Source organism: Nyctereutes procyonoides, unplaced genomic scaffold (assembly GCF_905146905.1).
Source record: "Nyctereutes procyonoides isolate TBG_1078 unplaced genomic scaffold, NYPRO_anot_genome, whole genome shotgun sequence".
Classification (NCBI taxonomy): domain Eukaryota; kingdom Metazoa; phylum Chordata; class Mammalia; order Carnivora; family Canidae; genus Nyctereutes; species Nyctereutes procyonoides.
Window position 1 is genome coordinate 17,362,417 of NW_026575032.1, and position 19,359 is coordinate 17,381,775.

The window sequence follows — 19,359 nt, forward strand, 5'->3', positions numbered from 1 at the left end:
GGCGACTGGGAAAAGTAGAATGAAACACATAGCCAGTTTCTGTTTGGCCACGTGATAATGAAGTCACTACCCAACACGGGGCAGGGGGTTCCCTAAAAATACGTCACGTCAAAAATATATCAAAAGGAATGGAAATTGTGTCTCGGACAGCAATCCCCTCTTCCACTGGGTCTTCCAAGCGTAATATTATTGATCCCTTAAACATAGGATCCAATAAAATAAGTTTGTATGGTGGGAAAAAGAGAGTTCTATCAGAACACCATCCTCCACCTCTTTATTCTCGTTGCTGTATTGTCATTTATAATAAGAAATATGTATTGTGTCTTCAGCGGGTCCTGGCACAGAGCTCCTAAAACCCTAGGAACTTCCTGAGAGGGAGTGGTAAACGTGAAATTTGTTATGTTAATGAAGCCGCTTTTGGAAAGCATCTAAGCAGGGGTGAGGGGGGTGAGTCTTGGAACATTCAGTCCCATCCCCCAACCTCTGGGGATGGGAGAGGGGTAGAAGATTGAGTAAAATCCCCAAGGGGGCCAAAGATTTAATCCATCGTGCCTATGTGATAAAGCCTCCATAAAAACCAAAATGGATGGAATTTGGAGAGCTTCTGGGTTGAGGAACACGTGGCGATCAGGGGGGAAGTGGAGCGCGCACACGCTGTCCAACGCATCTCTTCCATTTGACTCTTCCTGAGTTATGTTCCCTTATCACAAACCAGTCATCTAGTAAGTAAAATGTTTCTCTGAGTGCTGTGAGCTGCTCTAGCCAATTAATCCAACCCAATGACGGGGTCTTTGGAACCTTTGATCCATGAGGGTGGGTCAGAAGAAGTTGACAACCTGCAGTTGGTGTCTGAAGTAGTGGGTGGAGGAGCCCCTACCCTGTAGGATCTGACACTGTCTCCTGGTAGATTGTGTCAGAACTGGATGGAACTGGAAGTCACCCAGCTGGTGTCTGAGCCTGGCTCCGTGGTGTGGGAAAAACCCTTACGCTGGACTTGGCGGCCAGAACTGGACCCATCGCCAGCACCCAGAAACCTGGGTAAAGCCTCCTTGACCACCCCTATATTCAGACAACACACACATTCACCTAACTGATCCAGCCAGCCCTCCGTGTCTTCACGTTGTATTTTCAATAATGTTTCAATTACTGGCTGTGGGATCAACTTAACAACTACTTTACAGATGCCAAAGAGCTTGATGTGCCCATATCGTGTTAGGATTTGGGGGCCTATTTCTGCACCTTGGAATATAGGATGCATTTTTGGTCCAGAATGTAGAGTGAGGTAAAAGGGCCCACAGCAACCATCTACCAGTGAGCCAACTGTAAACAGGCTATGCACACAGCATACCCACCCCTAAACAGCCATAGGCCCTAAATGACCAATTAAACAAGGAGTCACAGTGCCTAAGATTACCAGAAAAGGGAAAATTCTACACTCAGCCCTACCTGTAGCTGTGGCCCCTCACCACCGCCTCGTCCCCTCCTCCTTTGCTGTCCTGCCTGCTGCTCCCTTGCGGTGTATTCATAAATTTTTCTCTCTTCTGTTCTGCCTCGGGTGAACTCTTTCACTGGCCCCGCTGCCGGCCTCCACCCTATCAGAGCACCCCACGTTTGGGGCCCCCCCATACGATCGGGACACCTCACATTAAGAGATGTATGACGGGAGCCAAATAGCACTCAACAGTGTTTAGGCTTTAATCCAGGGCAAATAAATGTCAAACTCATGTGGATCCTGTAGGGACTGATAATAGTAACCCTGTATAGCTCCCTGGCTTTTATGCTCGGATTCTTTAATGCAGGAGGTTTTTCTGAATGCCATCTTTATTTTTTTTAAGATTTTATTTATTTATTCATGAGAGACACAGAGAGAGAGAGAGAGAGAGAGAGAGAGGCAGAGACCCAGGCAGAGGGAGAAGCAGGCCCCACGCTGGGAGCCTGACATGGGACTCGATCCAGGGTCTCCAGGATCATACCCCCGGGCCGAAGGTGGCGCAAAACCGCTGGGCCACCCGGGCTGCCCTGAATGCCATCTTTAAATGGCTAATTTTGTCGTTATTAGCATTCAGCAGTCTTTTACCACATTAGTGGCACAGCTAAGAAACAAGTGGAATATATCATTATTCCACCCACAACCGCATGGCTTTGGCACCACTGTACCCATATACATTACCCACCTGGCTACTTCTAGAAGGTGGCAGGGTATCGCCATGGCATTCCATTCCCCTCTTGAACCAGCTCAATTCTTGTTGTGGGCATTTCTATGATCCACTATAATCCTCCTTGGGAAGCCCCATTGCATCTTCCACAATTTTATCACCTACACTGTTAAGAATTCTTATGTTCATTCTCATTTGATTATTGGCCCATGACTGTTTAAACATGCAAACATTGCCCTGACATAAATAAAAATGAAGTTCTTCCTCCACTGTCAAGTATACTGCCTTCAGCTTGGCCCCTTGCGTGAACTTACCTTGGCATTGTTTTAGTTTTTACTGTCCCTACAGCAAATGGTAGCTGACTTTTCTATTGGAGTTTTTACTATGCAGGACCTCTCCTGGAGAAAGCAAGAAACTTGTTTTATTTTGGTGAAAGGAAAGCCATGGGGTTTAGACTGTCCGGCAAGAGAAGTGGACTGTCATTTAGTCCCAATATGCAGAGATGCTACTTGGTCACAGGTGTGTTACAGCTCCTCGGAGAGCCCTCTCATGACATAGAATCCATTTCACTCAAGAATTTGTGCAGTTTCATCTTTCTCACAACTTCTTTCTGGTGTCACCCATATCACATCATAGGTAGTTATAATTTGCTCCTCTTAAGTTATGGGGGCTGTTTCCTTGGCAAACCTGCTCTCTAGCTCCATCGTCGGGAACTTCTGGAATAAAAAAAAAGAAGAAAGAAACAAACCCAGTGGTCGCCACAAGGCGTCAGTATTATACCTTAGTCAAAGCCTCCAATCTGCTTGTGTTCTGGTGTCAGAGACTTCTAAAATTACGTGTGAATGTATTAGAATCAGAGGGTCTCAGAGCACACTTAGGCCACTGCCCATTATGTATTCTTCATAGCTTTCCAAATAGTTCATAAAGGTGTTGTTCCTTCTTTTTATTGGCAGCGTCCTGGAGGGAGAGTTATTTACTATTTTACTGTTCATAGAATACCTCCAAAGTAGCCCAAAGTTATGTCTAGAAATCTCAAGGATTGCAAAAAAAAAAAGAAAGAAAGAAAAGAAAATAAGAAAAAAAAAAAGAAATTTCAAGGATTGCAATAAGTTCTAAATCATATCTGGATTGATGAACCATTTGGCTAGTCATATTTGCCACTACATATCTCAAATCTTCTGAGTTTCTTCCTTCAAGGGCAAAATGATCACAATGTCATCAATAAAATGAATTAATAGGGCACCTGGGTGGCTCAGGGGTTGACCATCTTCCTTCGGCCCAGGGCGTGACCCCGGGGTCCCAGGATCGAGTCCCGCATCAGGCTCCCTACAGGGAGCCTGCTTCTCCCTCTGCCTGGGTCTCTGCCTCTCTCTCTGTGTCTCTCGTGGATAAATAAAATCTTTTTTAAAAAGTGAATTAATAATTTTGATGGTCATCATCGCTAAACCCAATCTCACCAATCGTGGCAGTCAGTTGGAGAGGTCAGGTATCTTGGGGAAGGACCATAAACATATATTACATTCCTTCTCATATACAAGAAAATTGTGCTTGACTTCTGACAGTGGATCAAGAAGACAGCATTTGCTGAAATGATCACCAAAAAATCCCAGTCCCAGTCAGCATATGGAACCTCTTATAGTTTTTACAATGCCTAGCACGACAGACACTTGTTTAAAATCATGGAAAGTACCTTGGTTAAATCATAATACTTAACACGTGACTTTCAAGAGCCTTCTCTTTTTAGTCCTGGGCCACAGAGGATTCATACAAACCATTAATGGAGATTAGCTCTTCTGCTGCCATCGTTTCCTTAATGAAAGGTGAGATTTTCTGTGTCCTTCCAGAATCTGACACTGCCTGATATTTACTACAAAGGAAGCCTTGGGAAGTTCTCAGGACTTCCATTTTGTGAGTCCAATTAAAACGACACGAAGGGCAGACTTCTCTGTCTCTTAAAAACATTTGGCCTTTACTCAGCCATTAGAAACGACAAATACCCACCATTTGCTTCAACGTGGATGGAACTGGAGGGTATTATGCTGAGTGAAGTAAGTCAATCGGAGAAGGACAAACAGTGTATGTTCTCATTCATTTGGGGAATATGAATAATAGTGAAGGGGAATGTAAGGGAAGGGAGAAGAAATGTGTGGGAGATAGAAAGGGACACAGAACATAAAGACTTCTAACTCTGGGAAATGAACTAGGGGTGGTGGAAGGGAAGGAGGGTGGGGGGTGGGGGTGAATGGGTGACAGGCACGGAGGGGGACACTTGACGGGATGAGCACTGGGTGTTATTCTGTATGTTGGTAAATTGAACACCAATAAAAATTAATTTATAAAAAAAACAAATATTTCTTGTTGAAGAATCTTCCTCTTGCTCAGAGTAATACATATTATATCTTCTAAAAAAAAAAAAAACATTTGGCCTTAATCTGGTAGTAACAAGGACCATCATCACATCCATTCTAATTATATGTTCAGGTAAAGTCAAGAACTGGGTAGTTCTTTCCTATTTCTTCATCTTCAGCTTCATGGTGACTCCGGTGCTACCCACCCTACATTTTCATATGCTCCAAACTTCAATTTTCATACCTTAATATTGTCTTTCCAGTCCCCTGCTGGTATTATGCTACATTTTGTATCAGTAATCCCCAAAAGGTGTTCCACTACCCTCTGTCACTCAACCTTAACTCTATTAAACCATCTTGGACCTCCTACCAGGGGTGAAATGAAGACTCTTTGACCCTCAAGTTAAATGTCCTTTTCTCCCACAACCTTAATGGATGAATTAAAATCACTATTCTATGCTAAACACTCTTTACTTCCCTATTTCCCTTTAGCATCATTGGCTTTAAACTCTCCCAGGTTGGGATCATTGGAACAGATCATTGGTTCAGCTTAGGTGAGGTGGATGTAGGAGCCAGAGTAGGTTTCCCTCCTCTCAGCCACCGTTACCAAACGTGCTACCAAAACCCTTGTAGGCAGTCCAATTTCCAGCTTCTCTATATCCTCTCATCCCCCCCTTCTTTTTTTAAACAATCATATAAATCATTTAACCTGATTCAACGTTTATTTCCTTTGTTCTGGTTACCATTTTCACCCTAGTCCAATAACTTAATTATGAATAGTCTAAACTTTCTTTTCATCAGTGAAGCTCAGTACTGGTAACTTTGAGAAACAGTCTGCTTTGGCATTCTCTGTATTTCCTGTTCTTCCACTAAAGGAATCATACGGGGAACCATATACGTATGAGGTAGTCCCCCTAATTACAGTGTCTAATATGGCATTTAAAATAGTTTTAGGAAAGTACGACCCAAATCATCATAAAAATAATCAGGGTTGCCACTCTCCTTAATATTTTTTTTTTCATCCTTAATATTTTTAATGCTTCCACAGAGATAATCCACTTTGCTGTTAATGAAAGGAGTACGCAATTTTCCTTCTCACTATAAATTTGCTGTATTCCAGACCTTACACACTCCAAAAGGGGGCACTGATATTTAATTTGTGTCCTCTATGGGTCACGTGCTGAACACTGCACAAGCTGTTGATTAACGTCATGGCAAACAACCTATTAGCCAATTTCTAAAATCAACAGCGCTGGATTGTTTAGTGTGAGAATCTAAGAAAACAGGGATTCTTGAGTACTACTCAAAAATATAAGCAAACACCATTACACTGTAGCCTTTGTTTTCCACATAGGTGATCTGATAGGGCCAGGTAAAAATTCACAGATTAGTTCAGAGACCTAAGTAGGTTCCACGTTCTCCCTGAAGCCAGAATTCTAATCCAAACTTAGCCACCATTGAGCCAGCCATATGGAAGAAGAAAACCAGAGTGGATAAGAGAGAAAGAGAAAAGGCCAATCTTCCCCGGCAGACAAGAAGGGCTTAATATACCTGCCCGTTCCATGCAAATGAGTTAGTGGAAAACAGAAGCAATCATATGCACGTGACATTTTAATGTAAAGTGATCTTGCTTCCAATGAATGCAGTTCGATCAACTTTTCAGGATCTGACCAAAACAGTCAACATTATTTTCTCTCGGAGAAAAACATGGATACAAGTGGGCCAACAGGCAGCATGGAGACAAGGAGACAGTTCCTCTTTATCCTCCCTACTCTCAGCATAGCAAATTTAAAAGGTAAAAGGATTATATAATTGTAATACAGGATCATCTCATTTTCAATTGTATAAAGATCTTGTGTCATAATTGAGAGACCTTTGAAATAGAAGTTTGTTTCTACTTCTTAACTTGCCAAATTGGTTGTGTACTTTGCCATTCTGAGTCTTTTTGTGTACAATAAAAAGTATTCAAGGAGATGATCTTTAAGTTCCCCTCAAGGTCTAAGATTCTATGATTTTATTATTATAGTACATGTCTAGGTTTTATTACCAAGTTGAGGGATTGGTTGCTTCTATGGGGCTTCCCCTGCCTGTTTTACAATTAGCACTTAAAAAAAAAAAAAAAAGGAGGGGCAGCCCTGGTGGTGCAGCAGTTTAGTGCTGCCTGCAGCCTGGGGTGTGATCCTGGAGACCTGGGATAGAGTCCTACATCGGGTTCCCTGCATGGAGCCTGCTTCTCCCTCTGCCTGTGTCTGCCTCTGTGTGTGTGTGTGTGTGTGTCTCATGAATAAATAAATAAAATCTTAAAAAAAATAAAATAAATTTTTTTAAAAAAGGATTTTCTTTATTCATGAGAGACACAGAGAGAGAGGCAGAGACAGAAGCAGAGTCCTTGTGGGGAGCCAGATGTGTTTCCTGAACCCAGGACCCGAGGGTCATGACCTGAGCAAAAGGCAGCGGCTCAACCACTGAGCCATCCAGGTCCTCCACAATTAGCATCTCTTTTTAAAAAATGTTGGGCAGCCGGGGTGGCTCAACGGTTTAGCGCCCGCCTTCAGCCCAAGGCATGATCCTGGAGTCCTGGGATCGAGTCCCACGTCGGGCTCACTGCATGGAGCCTGCTTCTCCCTCTGCCTGAGTCTCTCCTTCTCTCTGTGTCTCTCATGAATAAATAAATGAAATCTTAAAAAAAAAATTGCTTAAGTGTGGAAAAGTGTGTATTGCTGCTTCGATGTGTGTTAGCAAAGGGATGCAGGGAATATACAGATACACACTTGCATAAAACATTCCTGGAGGTATAAACAAGAAGCTAATACTGGTTGCTTTTGAGAAAAGGGGTTGAGGGATCTGGAGCTGTGGGGTGCCTAGCAGTAAGTTATTTCTCAATGGAGGTTGTCCTTTGGACTTATATTGCACTCTCCCCTTGTTCTTTCTCCTCCAGTCACACTGGCCTCGCCATTTCTCCCATTGATGAAATATGCTCTTGATTCAAGGCCTTTGCACTCGCAGGTCTGGAATACTCTCCCTCCATATTCTCTTAAATTTGAGACAAAGCCCAAACTTCTTTACTGAACGTTACTCAACATATAGAGCTCTCCCCCCGCCCTTTTTTTTGGGGGGGGGGCAGGGATAGCACGGGTAAATCATTAAACCTAAATCCCTATTCTTCATCCTTAAGGTAGGACTATTAGAATTACTTTGCGGAATTAAGATTAATTGCAGGTCAAAGTGCTTTTGCACAATCGGTGCTACGAAAGTTCCCGAAAGCACGCGGTTCCTCCCGTGCGGGGAGTGTAGGAGGAGCTCACAGCTCCCATCAGCGCACACCCCCCGGGGTTTAAGGGGACGAAGGTGTCGGTACCGGGAGAGGCCGACCGGGTGGCCGTTGCCAGGCAACCGCCGGGCGTCCCAGGACGCCGAGCACGCGCGCCCGCGTCTCCGCGCGCCCTCCTCCGGGCGCCGGCGATTGGCGGAGCTCCGGCCAATCGGCGTGGCGGGAGCGGCGCGGGGGCGTGGCCTCGGGGCCGGCCCTCCCTCCCCGACTTCCGGGTCGCGGTGCTTGCAGGGAGCGCCCCGCGAGCGGCGTCGTTTCCGCGGCCGGCCGTCTGCAGTTGGGGAAACCGAGTCAGCTCCAGCTTCCCCCGTTCCCCCGTAGCTCTTCCGCTGCTGTGAGGTGGCTGCTGTTTCTCTTCCTCTCGCGCCGCGCTGCTGCGGTGCGGCCGCGCCCGGCGGCGTCCCGAGGAAGCCCGCGGGGCCGCCCGGGGCCGGCGAGCTGCGAGGCTTTGTGCGAGTCCGCGCGTCCCCCGCCCCGCCCCCCGCCGGCAGCGCGCCTGCGCGCCCTGGGCTCGGCCGGGGCCCCGGAAGGGGGGGCTCCGCGCAGCGGCTCCCCGGGGCCCCGCGCTGCCTTTGTCCCGGTGCCTTCGCGCTGGAGCCGCCGGGAGCGGGGAGGGCGGGGGGGATCGGGGATGCGCGGGACGGAGGCGATGGAAGGAGCCCCGGGCTCCCAGGAGCTGCGGCGGGGCGGGCCCCTCGCAGGTGTCGGCGCGCTCGCTGGGGCCGCTCTGGCCCCGGGCCTGCCGAGCCCTCCGCCCCGCTCTTCTGCAAGATGCGCACGTAGGGGACGGAGCCGAGCGGAGCGGAGCGGAGCCGAGCGCGTCGTGGGGTTTCTGCAGCCGGTTCCTAGATGCGGCGACCCGTCGGGGCCTGCACTGCCTAACGCCTCGCAGCGCTGCTTGCTGCCCCGACGCCCGACCTCTTTCCCGCCTCCTGCATCCCGCCTCCCGCATCCCGCCTCCCGCATCCCGCCTCCCGCATCCCGCATCCCGCCTCCTGCATCCCGCTGCGGGGCCAGCCCAGCGCCGCGACCTGAGATGCGCAATCCGGGGTTGGAGCAGTCGGATCACCTGCATCTCTCTCTCTTTTTTCTTTCAAGATCTAATTTAAGGCCATTAAACCTGTCATATATTTCCTTCTCCAGGAAAACAAACAAACAAACACACCATGTTTATTTCTTTGTGGGAGTTCTTCTATGGGCACTTTTTTCGGTTTTGGATGAAATGGCTCTTACGACACATGACTGGCAAGTGTGAACTGCAACGGATTTTTGACACCTATGTAGGTGCACAAAGGACGCACAGGATAGGTAATGTCATCTGAAAAAGAATACATCGATTTTAACTCTGAATGAATCTTTTTTTTTTTTCCTTCCCTCCCTCCTCCACCTCCATATTCACAGTGACAGACGTACTCGTTTGTGTATCCTGATCAAGAAACAGTGATTTTATTTTATTTATTTTTATATTTTATTTTTTATTTTATTTGTTTTATTTTATTTCATTTTTTATTTTACTTTTTATTTTTATTTTTATTTATTTTTGTACTTTTTAATTTTTATTTTTAATTTTTAATTTTTTATTATTTTTTATTATTTTATTTTTTTATTTTATTTTTTTATTTTTTATTTTTTTTATTTTATTTTTTATTTTTATTTTATTTTTTTACTTTTTATTTTTTATTTTTATTATTTTATTTATTATATTTTATTTTATTTCATTTTGTTTTATTTTTTGACCTTTGAAATCTAGCTTCGAATGATTCCAGCTCTAAAACGATGATTTTGTAGAGAGAGAAACATTATGACTCCATTCCACTTCTGTGCAAAGAATGATCTTCTCTGGCACCCCCAAAATTCGTCAGTTGTACCTTACATTATGGCTACGACCTATTTTCCAGAAGAAAAACCTCTCCCATTTCTAGGCCCTTGGAAATCTTCCCTTGAAATGATGGGGGAAGAGGGAGTATCTGAAATCTAGATCCATTTTTATATTCAGCACCTTTCATCAGTCTCTTAGTCTTAATGTAATTCGTGGAAGAAAAGTAACAGGTAGCCAGTGATCCCTGGTAGAGACTCTTACACTCAAAGTCTGCGCTGACCAGTGTCGTGGTCGGTTACCCACGTAAGGCTGATGGGCCCTGGAGATGGGATGGATGTGGATTGAGATGTGTGGAAATATAAAATGCACCCTGGGTTTCAAAGACTAGATTTAAAAAGGAATGTAGAAAAACCTCATTAGTAATTGTTTATATTCATTCTATGTTGAAATGGTAATATTTGGCATATACCGGGTTAAAATCTATAAAACTTCTGTGTTTCTTTTATTCCAATGGGGCTACTAGAAAGTTTTAAAAGTTACAAAAAGTTACACACGTGGCTCACATCTTGGGTCGCGTCATATTTCTGCGGAAGAGTAGTATTTTCTTACCTTTCAAATTCATCAGCTCCCAATGCTTCGTTGAAAATATATCGCTTAAAATTAGAACACAGAGGAGTGAGAAATCTGGTAGAGGAGAGAGAGGACTCTTGGACCAGAGTAAGGAAGACCAGGGATTGGCCGCAGTTCACGTTCACGGTGTCACAGGGAAGATCATGACTTAACTAAATCTTTACTCTTTTGTGTCCAACAAGTGTACTTCAACCAAGAACTCCACCCCGGTGAGATCTGGGGAGTGGGTGTCTGTATCCAAGGCAACGTGGGAGGAATAAGAGAGAGTAGGAGGGAGTAAGCCTCAGGGCAGCTGGATGATTGAAGTTTAATTACTTCCCTAGTTTTTTCACAACTTCGTGGCCGACTTCATTTCCTGCCTGCTCTTTTGATTTGCCCTTTTGGCTGCTCTCAGAACAAAGTACCTCTTGATAAGAAATCTCAGCAGTAATGGTTTACGTTTTATACTATGGGGGAAGAACATAGGCATTGATTGGTGGTAAAACCATTTTTCTTGAATTTTTCAAATTGCTGAGAATAAAGAGACTTGGTAAATGTGCCAGAAAAAAAAAACAAGTTTAAATAGTCTAAGAAAAAGCTCTAGTCCTTCTTGAAACAGAAGACAGGAGTGGAGAAGCTATTTGGGTAGAAGATAGTTGGCCAATATAATCTAAGTCTCAACATTTTTGCCCCTTTGTTGTCATATGATTCAGTCTCTGGCTCCTCAAATCTAAATGCTTACTCCAGAAGAGCTACAAGTGAAGAAAATGTATTAGAGAGCACTTTCCTTATAAGTTCTTTAGGTGAGTTTCTGGGGCCTAAGCTACTGGGAGGCACCCAGTGAATGAATTTGCAGTGATTAGTAGACCCTTGGGAATTCACATAGAAACATAATCCTAGGAAAATTAGGAGGGTCTCACCTCTTTGGCTGTGGTGTGTTGAATCGAGTTGAGGGTCTTGGAATCATACCTAGCTCCCTATACTATGAGGATAACATTTAAAAGTGTTTGCTATGTTACACATGAAGAAATTTTATCTTCTAGTGCTACTGATTTATTACTGGCTTGATATTTATACTCTTTGTATATCGAGTAATTTACAAACAATATTTAAGTGTTAACTTTCTTTTTTCTTTTTTTTTTCTTTATTTCAGAAAATTCCTTGACATACTCCAAGAATAAGGTAGGATTATACCAAAGTGGTAATTCTAGAAAACTTAACCTGGAGATATTTTTAAGAGAATGCCTCCATTTTAGAATGAATTTTATTATTATTATTATTATTATTATTTATTTATTTATTTATTTATTCATGAGAGACAGAGAGAAAGGCAGAGACACAGGCAGAGGGAGAAGCAGGCTCCCTGCAGGGAGCCCGATGTGGGACTCGATCCCAGGTCTCCAGGATCAGGCCCCAGGCTGAAGGCGCCACTAAACCTCTGAGCCACCCGGGCTGCCCTAGAACGAATTATTTTTATTTTATTTTATTTTATTTTATTATTTTTTTTTTTATTTATGATAGTCACAGAGAGAGAGAGGCAGAGACACAGGCAGAGGGAGAAGCAGGCTCCATGCACTGGGAGCCCAACGTGGGATTCGACCCTGGGTCTGCAGGATCGCGCCCTGGGCCAAAGGCAGGCGCCAAACTGCTGCGTCACCCAGGGATCCCCGAACGAATTATTTTTAATGTTCTACTAGAAGAGTCTTTGCTGTAAAGAGAATTACATGAAATTTCCCACTTTAAAAGTATTTTTTTTATTTTTGAAACATTTCCTGTGTGCGTGTTAGTGTGCCACTCATGCACAAAGACAGTATTTGAGTAATTTGTCCTTATCTGACGTTTTGTTAAGTTTGCCTCAAAACTTGATAGCCTTTGGGAAATAGGTTCTTAGAAGGAAAACCTCAAAAACTTTGTGTCCTTTGGATAAATTCTTAGGTGAGAAAAAAGCATTTTGTTTAGTTATTAAAAAAAAAACCCTGAATTATGTGCTCTTGATCCAAAATATGTCATAACCTCATACTACTTATTAGTAGCTTTTGCTGTGTAACAAACAAAATCTCAGAGGCATATATAACAGTACATTGTTTATTTCTTGCTCATGATCTGTGGGCCAGCTAGACAGATTCTTCTTCAAGTAATTCAGATCTGTTCCAGTTGTGTCATTTTGGAACCCAGGTTGCAAATGTAGTGGGTACCTGGAGAATGTTCTTTTCACAGCAAATCATTGAATGTCCAACCACACAAACATGTCTGAAGTTTCCTTCTGTCCTGTCCATTAACATTCTATTGGTTAAAGTAAGTTACGTGGCCAGCCTAAGTTAAGGAGTAGAGAAATACACTGTGCCCGCTATAAAGCCGTGGTAAACCTGTGAATATATAATTTAATTATAGGGAAGTTAAATATTGGGACCAGTGATTCAAACTACTACATGCTATACTTCTCTATAGTAGTTCACAATTTTAACCATATATGTATGGATTATTTGGCATGGCCAAGGTAGAGTATGGTAAACAATCATCTAGATCATTGCTTAAGATCCTATGGTAGATCACAGCCAGCATTAAACAACACAAAAGGAACAGAATAGAAAATAATCAGGGATGCCTGGGTGGTTCAGCGTTTGAGCATCTGCCTTCGGCTCAAGTCATGACCCCAGGGTCCCAGGATCGAGTCCCGCATTGGGCTCCCTGCATGGAGCCTGCTTCTCCCTCTGCCTGTGTCTCTGCCTCTCTCTCTGTGTCTCTCATGAATAAATAAATAAAATAAAATCTTAAAAAAAAAGGAAAATAATCAGAAAATACTGGTTATAATGTTAAATATTGTTTTATAAAATTTTAATTTTAGTTGTCTGTGTGGGTGGATCTATTTATATTTTAGATATCCATAGATATGTTTGTACTTGGTCAAGATGTACAATGTGGATAAAAAACAATCAAAAACTGTTGACTTACCATTGTCTAGTGATAGTGATATGAGTTACTAATTCATGCCAGGAATAAAATGGACATCGTTGAATGTTGCAAGCATATCAGTTATGTTCTGGGGAGTGGTCCATAAAATAAGTGCCTTATTGATTTAGTTAACAGTCTTCTTTTGTGAATGGTTAAGGTAAGAATAACTCATATACATGGATATATATCAGAGAACAGGAGTCTGGAGTCCTTTTGTTCAGAATCCTAGAGAGTGATTAATATTTTTGTTCTTTTTTTTTTTTTTAAATAAGAATGTAGGGATCTAAAAAGTTAAATTTCTGGTTCTAAAAATATGGTGAATAAACACCCATATTGTTCCTTTCATTAATTGAAACTCAGGATGCACTTTTGCAAAGTAACTATCATAAATTGTGGAAGAACCTCTAGAGAAGTTCTGAAGCTAGCAACTCAGAGTCACAGCTGTCTGTGTAACTGTTGTCACCACAACCGATTATCACAGCGGTTTTGGTCACAGATTTTACGAGTAAGATTTTATGTGTGGCATAATTATGCCAAACTTAAGTGGGACCATACATAACATGTTGCTTCTTAAGAACTCTAGTGCCTTGGTCAAACCCTTGACCAAAGATTTGAGTGGTGCCATATGTTCAGCATTTCACAGGGTCTCTGGGATATACAAAAGAAATAAAGAACAGTGTTGAAGGTAATTATGCGTAGGCATTTAGAGAAGGTACAGGTAAACTTCATTGGGACCTTTAAGGTCATGGTAATGTGTTAAAGAAAAATAGAATATTTAGGCTTTTTTATCTGATTTACTGACTGAAAAACCCACTTGAAAAGTAAACATTAAAATTGTATTGTTAAACAATTTTATTACTAAAAAGTATAGGTTGCTGATAATGTTATGTAGGGCATACTAAAAAAAGAGATGGTCAACAGATGGGTAGTTACTTAATTAAATCACAGAAGCTTTGTTTTCATGAAGTTTTAACTCTGAGGTGAACTTATCAATAAATAAATGGAGGGGTCCTCATCAATTTAAACATATCATTTCTGATATGTATTGTATCTCACTTGTATATTTCCATTTGCTTTGTAGAGTAAAATAAAATTCTAATTTTGTGGTATTTCTGTTAATCCTGATCTTCTTTTTTATCTGTCTGAGAAAAGTCAGGGTTCAAATCCTGATTTTATCACTTGCTAGTAGTTTGACTTTTGTGCGGGTTACTTATTTTCTCATCATAAAAAGAAGCGTTAATACCCATGTATTTGCCAGGATCACAGATACTAATATGAAAGCAGTCTAAGAGAATGCCTAGTACATGATAGGTATCCAGCAAATAGTTATTAGTAATATTGATGATAATGGGATTGAACCAATATATACTACAAGATTTTTAGAAGTTTAAAATATTCACAAAAACTTCTACGATATTTAAATACTTAACATTATTGATGATTGCTGTGAATAAAAGTGATTTTAATCTATCAAGGCCAATTCTCTAAAGCAGTGATAGTATGGTCCTATTGGATTGTGAACTATTTTATGGTGGAAATTCTTTGATTATTAAAAATTGAGTCTCATTTGCTTGTATTCTAGGCTAAGGACTACTTATCAATCGTATATTAAGGGTTACTGAACTTTAGGACTTATAAATGAAAGTGAAAACCTTAATGGAATTTGAGCAATCTAATTCAGTATTGTGCTAACAAGTCTGGCTGCTGTGTAATATTTGGTAATGTTGCAAAGCTCCACTGTACTAGTGCATATACAAGTGTTTGAAAATTTGAAATTTAGGGAAAGAACGCTTTGTCAGTATAATAGTGTTTCTGACTGGCTGCGCTTTTCAATTGCAGCTGCTCTCTTAGCTTTTAAATAATAATAACATTCTAGCTGTTGAATAATAAATTAGTTTTATGGCATCGGTTTAGTTGTCTCTGAGTCGATGATATAGTGATGTACATTTGCATATTTCTTTGTCTTTAATTTTGCAAAAGCTAGACTTTAAGTACCTAACTTTAAGTATATAACCACATAGGTATTGTGGTTTACAAATGAAACGTTCATACTCTGTATGTATAATCTCCCCAAATTTGCTTGCATAGTGAAACCCGCTGTTGGTATTTGCTGCCCATGAATATGTGTCATCAAGTAATTTGTAACCTACTCTAAAAGTAGGTGTTATTTTACTTTTATGTTCATCAAATGTTTTTTTTAAAATCACATGCATAAGCATATATAAAATATATATTTTGAATATAAAATATGTACAATATAAAATTCAAACTATATGATAAGTGATTCATATTTATTCTCTTATTCTTTATTATTACCTACTTTTTCTTTAGTGCTGACTTTGGCAGCGCATATACCTCCTTTTGCTTTAGTATAAAGTAAATGATGTTGGGAAAATGGTTTTTGGGTGCATACGTGGTTTGAGGTTAAAAAGGAAAGTTTTAGAATTACTGACTTCAGAAATTCTTTAAGTACGATATATTCCAGTATTGAATATGCCTTCAAAATGAACTCAGAAAATGTTGTGATGGTTTATATGTTATCCTCCATCCAGGCTGCTATTTTATTTTTGATAAGGAAGCAAAGACCTACCAAAAAGTTAGAGCATAAGCCAGAGATTGACAGATGGATAAAAAAGTAAGACCCAATGAATTGAATGTTGTTTCAAGACATATACTCTAAACATAAAGACACAAACAAATAAAAAGCAAAAGGATACACCATGTAAACAAACATAAAAAAGCCGTTGTGTCTCTGTTTCAGAAAACATAAACTTGGAATATGACCAGTGACTAAATATTTTTTGTAATGATACAAGGATTTATTTATCAAGAAAATATAACAATATTAAAAGTATATGCACTTATTAACAATGTTGCCAAATAATTGAAGCAAAAATTGACTTAAGTAAAGGGAGAAATATATGAATCCACAATTGTAGTTAGAAATTTTGACATACTTTTCTCAATAATTGGCAGTACAAAAAGACAAAAAAAAAAATCAGAAGAACATACACTATTTGAACAATACTTTAAACTGTCTTAAGCTAAATAACATTTATAGAATGCTACACCGAACTGACAGTGAAACACACATTCTCAAGTACATGTGGAACATTCATCTACATACATCAATATATGGGTCTTTAAATTAGTCTCAATACATTTCAAAGGCTTGAATTTATATGGAGTATATTTTCTGTCTCCATTGTACTTAACTTAGAAATAAGAAAAGTGTGAGACCTCGAAAATCCCCAAATATATGGAAATTTAAAAATTTAATTCATGGATCAGAAAAGAACTCACAAGGGACATTTAAAAAAAAATTGAACTAAGTTTTCAGGCCTCAAATCAATGATCTGTGCTTACACTTTAAACCGGAAGAGAGCAAATTATACCCAAAGTAAATAGAAGAAAGAATATAATAAAAACACAAAAGTTTAACAAAATGGTAAACAGACAAAAAATAGGAAATAACAAACTCAAACTTGATTCTTTGGAAAGATTTGGTTCTTAGTGATATTAATAACCCTCTAGCAACACTGATCAAGAAAGAGAAAACCCAAATTACCAATATCAGGAATGATAGAGTAGGTATCAGACTACAATCATTAAAAGTATAAGGGGATTCTGTGAATAGTATTATGCCAATAAATTCTGTAGCTTAGATGAAAGAGGCAAAGTCTTTGAAAAAGACAATTTATCAAAACACAAAAAGAAATTTAAAAATATAAATAGCTTTTTACCTAACAAATGGAATTTGTAATAAAAAATTTTTGCACCAAAACCCTTCTTTTACTAGTGAATTCCTTTCAAACATTTAAGAAGAAATAATACCACTATTACCTAAACTCCTAGGAAAAAACACATTTTGCAAAGCCAGTATAACCCTGTTACTAAACCAGACAAGGACAGTCTGATAAATGAAAATTATAAAGCAGTATCCTTCATGACCACAGATGCAAAAATTCTTCATTAACAAATTGATCTCAGTTATCTACAAAAAAGCTAATACATCACAATTGAGTTTTCAGAGTCAATGAATGTAACTCACCACATTAACAAAGTAAATGAGAAAAATAAGATCATTTCAGTAGACACTGAAGAACTATTTGGACAGAACTCAATACCTATTCATGATTAGAAACTCAACTAGGAATGGAAAGAACTTCTTCATCCTAATAAAGACCACCTGTGGGATCCCTGAGTGGCGCAGCGGTTTGGCGCCTGCCTTTGGCCCGGGGCGCGATCCTGGAGACCCGGGATCGAATCCCACGTTGGGCTCCCGGTGCATGGAGCCTGCTTCTCCCTCTGCCTGTGTCTCTGCCTCTCTCTCTCTCTCTCTCTCTCGGTGACCATCATAAATAAATCAAAAAAAAAAAAAAAAGACCACCTGTGAAAACTGCAGCTGATGTGATGTATAATACCGAAATAGTGAATGCTCCCACCGTGAATTGGAAACAAGGCAAAGATGGTTCTTTGATTTTTTTCAGCCTTGTGCTAGAGGTCCTAGGTAGTCCAATAAGGAAAAGAAATCTAAAACATAATGGTTGGAAAAGAAAGAAAACTTTAAACAGATGACATAGTTTGTGAGTACAGAGAACCCTGAGAAATCTATACAAATGATTAGCATTATTAATATATGAATTTAGCAGTATCTCAGGACACAATCTGTTTCTGTAAGTTAACAACAAACTTTTGGAAAACAAAAGAAGAATACTACTTATAGTAGCATTCAAAAACATAAAATATTCAGTGATTAGTGAAAGCTACACAAGACTTCTGTACTAGAACTCCTTTTCCTTAAGTTAAAGGGGGAAAAGTACATGGTAGCCATCAATTGGAAGACAGTATTGCTAAGATGTTCATTCCCAAATTGATCTATGGATTCAATGTAATTCCAGTCAGAATCCCAGCAGGCTATTTTTGAAGAAAGTGACAAGATCATTTTAAAGCTTATATAGAATGAAAGATCTAAATGTGAGACAAGACTCCATCAAAATCCTAGAGGAGAACACAGGCAACACCCTTTTTGAACTTGGCCTCAGTAACTTCTTGCAAGATACATCCACGAAAGCAAAAGAAACAAAAGCAAAAATGAACTATTGGGACTTCATCAAGATAAGAAGCTTTTGCACAGCAAAGGATACAGTCAACAAAACTCAAAGACAACCTACAGAATGGGAGAAGATATTTGCAAATGACATATCAGATAAAGGGCTAGTTTCCAAGATCTATAAAGAACTTATTAAACTCAAGAGCAAAGAAACAAACAATCCAATCATGAAATGGGCAAAAGACATGAAGAGAAATCTCACAGAGGAAGACATAGACATGGCCAACATGCACCTGAGAAAATGCTCCGCATCACTTGCCATCAGGGAAATACAAATCAAAACCACAATGAGATACCACCTCACACCAGTGAGAATGGGGAAAATTAACAAGGCAGGAAACAACAAATGTTGGAGAGGATGCGGAATAAAGGGAACCCTCTTACACTGTTGGTGGGAATGTGAACTGGTGCAGCCACTCTGGAAAACTGTGTGGAGGTTCCTCAAAGAGTTAAAAATAGACCTGCCCTATGACCCACCAATTGCGCTGCTGGGGATTTACCCCAAAGATTCAGATGCAATGAAACGCCGGGACACCTGCACCCCGATGTTTCTAGCAGCCATGTCCACAATAGCCAAACTGTGGAAGGAGCCTCGGCGTCCATCGAAGGATAATGGATAGAGAAGATGTGGTTTATGTATACGATGGAATATTCCTCAGCCATTAGAAACGACAAATACCCACCATTTGCTTCAACGTGGATGGAACTGGAGGGTATTATGCTGAGTGAAGTAAGTCAATCGGAGAAGGACAAACAGTGTATGTTCTCATTCATTTGGGGAATATGAATAATAGTGAAGGGAATATAAGGGAAGGGAGAAGAAATGTGTGGGAAATATCAGAAAGGGAGACAGAACATAAAGACTTCTAACTCTGGGAAATGAACTAGGGGTGGTGGAGGGGGAGGAGGGCGGGGGGTGGGGGTGAATGGGTGACGGGCACTGAGGGGGACACTTGACGGGATGAGCACTGGGTGTTATTTTGTATGTTGGTAAATTGAACACCAATAAAAATTAATTTATTAAAAAAAAT

At 40.6% G+C, this 19,359-nt stretch overlaps 1 protein-coding gene across 2 annotated transcripts in view; it reads left to right on the plus strand.

The window, feature by feature from the left end:
- The first annotated feature begins 8,065 nt into the window (after positions 1-8,065).
- The window catches only part of ELMOD2 (ELMO domain containing 2), a 28,625-nt gene continuing 17,331 nt past the window's right edge, over positions 8,066-19,359 (plus strand). For both annotated transcript variants that reach the window (XM_055317046.1, XM_055317048.1), the window contains exons 1-3: positions 8,066-8,174; positions 8,979-9,143; positions 11,417-11,445. In XM_055317046.1, the coding sequence (XP_055173021.1) occupies positions 9,002-9,143; positions 11,417-11,445 (171 nt within the window). In that variant the 5' untranslated portion in view covers positions 8,066-8,174; positions 8,979-9,001. The remainder of the gene's footprint in view (positions 8,175-8,978; positions 9,144-11,416; positions 11,446-19,359) is intronic.